The 6,000-nt window shown below is 38.2% G+C and overlaps 1 protein-coding gene and 1 long non-coding RNA gene across 2 annotated transcripts; one reads left to right on the forward strand and one right to left on the reverse strand.

Annotated features, from left to right (window-relative positions):
- Positions 1 to 202: 202 nt before the first annotated feature.
- Positions 203 to 3,256, reverse strand: LOC130737777 (uncharacterized). Its single transcript, XR_009018943.1, has 3 exons — positions 2,646 to 3,256; positions 2,291 to 2,566; positions 203 to 538 (listed from the first exon to the last, which is right to left on the reverse strand). It is a non-coding gene; the product is annotated as an uncharacterized LOC130737777 (long non-coding RNA).
- A 1,291-nt stretch (positions 3,257 to 4,547) lies between these two features.
- LOC130736218 (auxin response factor 16-like) lies at positions 4,548 to 5,775 on the forward strand. The gene is made up of 5 exons (XM_057588061.1): positions 4,548 to 4,558; positions 4,628 to 4,780; positions 4,876 to 5,040; positions 5,117 to 5,312; positions 5,637 to 5,775. Exons 1-5 carry the CDS (start codon positions 4,548 to 4,550, stop codon positions 5,664 to 5,666), a joined length of 555 nt encoding a protein of 184 aa, XP_057444044.1. The 3' UTR covers positions 5,667 to 5,775.
- Positions 5,776 to 6,000: the final 225 nt, after the last annotated feature.

Below are 6,000 nucleotides of genomic sequence, written 5' to 3' on the forward strand. Positions count from 1 at the left end.
GTAAAAGAAGCGGTTTAGTAAATGCATATACTAAAGCGAATTTTAGAAAGAAGCGCTTTAATAAGTCCTTCTACTAAGCACTTCAATTATGAAACGCTTTCATATACGTGTTTACTACAACGTTCCCATCAAAAAGCGTTTTAATATAAGTGCATACTAAAACATTCCTATACAGAAGCGCTGTAGCACTTGTTAAACATATATATATATTTATGGGCGGTCTGAAGACATATTCTGGGGACTCAAGACCCAGGAAGTTCTATTTCCTTTAACTAGAATCACTACCACCACAAATTTACTTGCTTCACCAATACAATACAAAGAAAAACACCCTTACAAGACTTCCCAATGTGCCCCTGTTACCATTAAAATAAAGAAATGAAAATTGTAACATTCTAGCTAACATGAGAATTATCTATTGAAAAAGAACATAAGTCCATTTTTACACATCAACACATAACAATTCATAACGCATACCAGATGAATATCAACAGAAAGTCCATTTTTATCGCAGCAACTGGCAAACAAGGCTATCTGCCTGTTCAACAAAGATGTACGTTGATGTTTACAACTCCAAAATGAAATAATTTAATACTAACTGATTCAAAATTCAGAAGATCACCTCAATTAAGGTAAGACAAAAAAAGCCCAATGAAAGGTGGATAAATAGATCTGAGTGAAATTAAAATGAGAACATAGCTTGAATGGGAAAGAGAACTAAACAAGATATGAAATGGATAGATTGACTCCCACACGTTGAGTATTCACATCATATTAGCATATAATTGGAAATAGATGCAAGAGGATGTATCCACAAAACACTTTATACCATGATAAATATATAGAAAAAATGCATTCACACAAGACACTATGCCTTTTCATTGTCTAATAAGAACTAGATATGGAAGAAGAGGAGGGAGATTATCAACGTAGGTGGCTATGCACTCGGGATTACCGAATCTGTAATGCAATTAGAGGATATAACTGATTACTCTTTTTTTGCAGGGGGTAATAAAATAAGACATCCATCAATAAAAGGATAGGATTGTAACAGAATTGTAGGAAAGAGATCTACCTAAAAAAAGAATACAAAAGTAAAATAAAAAACATCAATAGGGCAGAGCTATGCATTTATGAGCATATCCCTAAAAATACCATGAAGTAGAATCCAAATGCTTAATACTATCCAAAAGAAGTTTTCATCGAACACTTAGTGAAGGTACTGTAATTATGCTACAAACAATCCATATTAACAGCAGCATTGCTGCAAATTTTTTGCCCTTTTACTTCAACCAAAAACCAGCAAACTGATCACGAATTGGACCTAGAACACAGCCAACACTCCACTATTCAATGACTTGGCACATAACACTCTCCGAAGATCCAACAGAACTATGCTATAAATAAAAAGATGCAGAGCACCACCGTTGAGAGCATTGTATTTGCTCTGAAGGCAGTTGGGGAGAGTTACGAGGGCTTGGATAATCTCTTGGATACTTTTGAATCCATGTTTGGAGATCAAAGACAGTGTAAAGATGATAGAATGAGCAAACTCTCTCCCAATTGTGGCCTTTTCTTCTTTAGATTGAACAACTTGAAGAAGTTACTTAAACCCAAAATACAAAACTATTTTGTAATCAATTTTGAACCATGAAACTTCAAAGAGTTTTTAACTTCATGCTCCCCCAAAACTCAGAGAATCTTGTTTCTCGTGCTTGCTCGTGTCAACATAGAGCCAAGGGACATTTCAAACAAGCATCAAGATGGAACTTCTATTATCACAGAAACCTCAGTAGAAAGAGACAGTGTCAAAGATATCTAGCTCCAGCGGCTTAATGATGTAAAAAGAAGTTGATTATTAACAAACACGGAGAAACAAATTCTAGGAAAGGATAAAGGACAATGATTTCATGTGCTGGAATTCAAGACACATATATATTTGTTATTAGAACTTAATTTGTTCTTCACATGCTTATCAAAAAAAAAAAACGTGTTCTTCACATCTTTATAAAATTGTTGCGATGACATAGATGTCATTGGATGCTCAAACCTGATTTTATGTGTTGATGCACCCTGGATGAAACCAGTTTTAGTACTTTGGGACAGAGACGGGTGACACATAAGTGTTTCACTAAATGCTTAATAAATCCACTTTTCAGTATTAAAAAAAAAGATGCAGAGATTAGACAAGAACAACTGCATAACATGTATATCAAGTCATTGGTATTAATTTTGCTAAGAACAACTGTTTAAATAAAAGAGGTGGGCAAAGAGGGAGTTCTGGACTTACAAATAGATAATAGAATTGTATTGAGAGTTAGCAATTTAAAGAAAATATTGCAGCAGAACGCCTCAAAGGAGAGACCAACAGTTATCAATGATGTGCTTCTGCATTTGGTGAGAGAGGCAGGGCTCAGGTCAGGTGAGAGAGGCAGGGCTCAGGTCAGGTGTTTAGTCTCCTTGATGGAGGTTCTGAGAAATCACCAATCAAGCTTGATTGTTCTCAGGTTCATTTTCCAGAAGCTTGCGTGAGGCAGTAGACATCGTGGCTTCGGTGAGGAGCTTCCTGCAAGAGAGAAATTATGAATCGAAGGGAACAAATATGAGGGAAATCTTGAATCAAGAATAAGAGGCCAAAAATCAACCGGCAAGCTGATCTATACTCCTCCGTTGCAGCGTTAGGGTTGGGGCCTTTGCAGGAGGAGCCGAGGAGGAGTGATGGGTTGTCAGGACTGTGGTAACCACAGCCACCACTCCCTTCCTCTCCCATGGCTGCTCCACCATCACCTCCTCCTCCTTCTTGACCGTCACCACCTCCTTCCTTCCTTCTAAATCGCCTCCACCACGCTCCTCTTCCAGCCACCGCCACGCACCTCGTCGGATCTGTTGTGTCGCCGCCACACTCCACTCCTCCTTCTTGGTCGCGTCCTCTCTCTGCTCCTCTCGTGCCACCACGACACTCCGTTCTCCCTCGCGAGGTTCCGATCCGCCACTATTTCTCCTCTCACGCGCCGCCACGTCCGTCGCTGTTGTTCCTCCACGGGAATCCGTTCTGGTTCGCTTCCCCTTTCCCCTCTGAATCTCTATGTTTTGTTGCTGGTTTAGATGTGAGACTTGTTGGAACAAGAAATATGGGGGCGTAAATCTGGAAAGAATGAAGGTTTGGGGGGGTTTTTGGAACCAACCTGCAAATGAGGGAGAGTGGAGGTGCGGGATGTGAGAGAACGTGTATACCAATTTTTTATTTTTAAAAAAATGAAGTTTTTCTAAAGCGCTTTATTTATGTGAGGCGTTGTAAGGACACACTTTCTTTAAAGCGTGTTTGATATAGAAACATTGTAAAGACTTTTTATCTTGTACGGGATCATTATTAACACGCTCTTTGATATGGAGCGTTGTAGATAATCTTATATTTTATAGCGTTTTTCAAATATAAGCGCTTTAGCAGACACATGCGTAACTGTTAAAGCGTTTGACATAATAAACGCTTTAAAAGAGGCGCTTTAGTAAGTAATTTCTGGCGTAGTGTATATTTGTCCACCTCCATTTTTTAGGCCTAAGTTTCCCAGACAACCAGGAATGCCAGGTAGCACGAGTCACACCTTGACTAGTTCAGTTTTCATTGAAGATTTCTTGCTTGGATATATTTTGTTTTTATGAACAATTCATTTATATCTGTACCCTAACCTTCCCTCCAAGTTGATTTGCATGCTCCACAATGTTGCGCTGCATGTACGTGCACTCCCCACTTGTTATATGGCTCTTATGCATTAATGAAAACTTGTGATTTTTTTTACTATTTTATGTATTATGCAGTTTTCTTATGTGGAAATGTGTACATGTATATTGATTTACTTGTGTGCTTTCTACCAGGCTGATCCTGAAACTGACGAGGTCTATGCACAAATGACCCTTCAGCCTGTAAACAAAGTAGGTTACCTTGTTACTCTGAGACTTCGCATATTGTATTCAGAATTTACTTCCCGCCTTTTTATGAAGATCCTCTCAAGCTAATGGTGTGTAACTATATCAAAGATTGTTTAATTTGCCTTTTCTGCAGTATGATAAGGATGCAATACTGGCATCAGACATGGGTCTCAAACAAAACCGACAACCTGCAGAGTTCTTTTGCAAAACTCTTACAGCTAGTGATACAAGCACTCATGGTGGATTTTCTGTGCCTCGAAGAGCAGCTGAGAAAATATTCCCCCCCTTGGTGAGTATACAACATTCTCATTGCCTTCTCTGTTGCAAGAATTGGAAGATGTTTTCGTGATGCATCAGGGTTTTCCCTATATATCCTGACCATTAGTGTGTTTGATAGGATTATTCTATGCAACCTCCCGCTCAGGAGCTTGTTGCCAAAGATTTGCACGACACTACATGGTCCTTTAGACATATTTATCGGGGTATTGCCACTTCTTTGTATTCTTGATTAATTGCCATCTTTTTTTATCACATAGTAAAATCATAGTCTAGTGTTTTCTAAACCTCCCGGACTTGTATTATCTTGTTAGTTAGCTACCTCATTTTTCTTGGACTAAATCATGTGCCTAAAGTTCCCCTAAAGAAAAAAAATGATATTAGAATAATCTTATTAGTGGTTTTAACCAAATTATGAATATAGAAGCTGTTTAATTGATGTTTGGCAAAATTTGAATGCTAAAATTGCTAGCACATCGGCTACAGGTCAACCAAAGAGGCATCTGTTGACTACTGGTTGGAGTGTATTTGTCAGCACAAAAAGACTATTTGCTGGAGATTCTGTTCTTTTTATCAGGTAAAATATATATCTTTTTATGTGGGAATTTCAGGAATATTTTGAAACCTTGTTGCTGAATAATTTATTTAAATTTTTTTTGGGGTTATTTTTAGAGATGAAAAACAGCAACTTCTTTTAGGCATAAGGCGTGCTAATAGACAGCAACCAGCACTTTCTTCATCAGTAATATCCAGTGACAGCATGCACATTGGCATTCTTGCTGCAGCAGCTCATGCTGCTGCAAATAACAGCCCATTTACTATATTTTACAATCCAAGGTACTATTTGGCATGTAAGAATGGCATCCATTGAATATTTGTGACAGTCTCTTACAAAAATCTGTCAATTTAACAGGGCCAGCCCCTCAGAATTCGTTATTCCATTGGCCAAGTTTAACAAAGCCATGTACACTCAAGTTTCTCTAGGGATGAGATTTAGGATGATGTTCGAAACAGAGGAGTCTGGAGTACGCAGACATATGGGTACAATCACTGGGATTAGTGACTTGGATTCTGCCCGATGGAAAAGTTCACAGTGGCGCAATCTTCAGGTATTATTAAACCGCTCTTATTTTTACTTTGTAGCTTTGTGTTTTTATACTTCACCAAAAAGAAAGAGATGTATTGTTTGGATAACTGTTTGAGTATTTTCGTGGTGCTCGTAATTTCTCTTGAGTCACTAGTTCATTATTTAACAAAATGTTTCATGTTTCCTTAGATTTGAGTATCTTATAACATTCATTATGGACCTACGGTCTATGCCCTTCCATGAGCATGTGTCCCCCATGGTCATAGTGTGCACCTTACAGTAGTAACACCAATCTCTTTTTTGGTTTATTGAGATTTGAGGCAGTCATCTTTTGAACTATTGATAGGTTGGATGGGATGAATCAACAGCTGGTTAGCGCCCGAGCAGAGTTTCAATTTGGGAAATTGAACCAGTAGTGACTCCTTTCTATATTTGTCCACCTCCATTTTTTAGGCCTAAGTTTCCCAGACAACCAGGAATGCCAGGTAGCACGAGTCACACCTTGACTAGTTCAGTTTTCATTGAAGATTTCTTGCTTGGATATATTTTGTTTTTATGAACAATTCATTTATATCTGAATTTTCCAAATCCATTTCCAGGAATCGGGTGTAGAGGGGGGGAGCTGGGAAGAAGATTTCATTGAAGATTTCTTGCTTGGATATATTTTGTAACAACTAACAAATATCAGATTATGACCTGAAGCCTTAAGG

Source organism: Lotus japonicus, chromosome 2, assembly GCF_012489685.1.
Source record: "Lotus japonicus ecotype B-129 chromosome 2, LjGifu_v1.2".
NCBI classification, from domain to species: domain Eukaryota; kingdom Viridiplantae; phylum Streptophyta; class Magnoliopsida; order Fabales; family Fabaceae; genus Lotus; species Lotus japonicus.

Coding starts and splice junctions, on each gene's coding strand:
- LOC130736218 (XM_057588061.1), top strand. Junction 4,781..4,875: donor GATTCTGTTCTTTTTATCAG/GTAAAATATATA, acceptor GGTTATTTTTAG/AGATGAAAAACAGCAACTTC. Junction 5,313..5,636: donor CACAGTGGCGCAATCTTCAG/GTATTATTAAAC, acceptor AACTATTGATAG/GTTGGATGGGATGAATCAAC.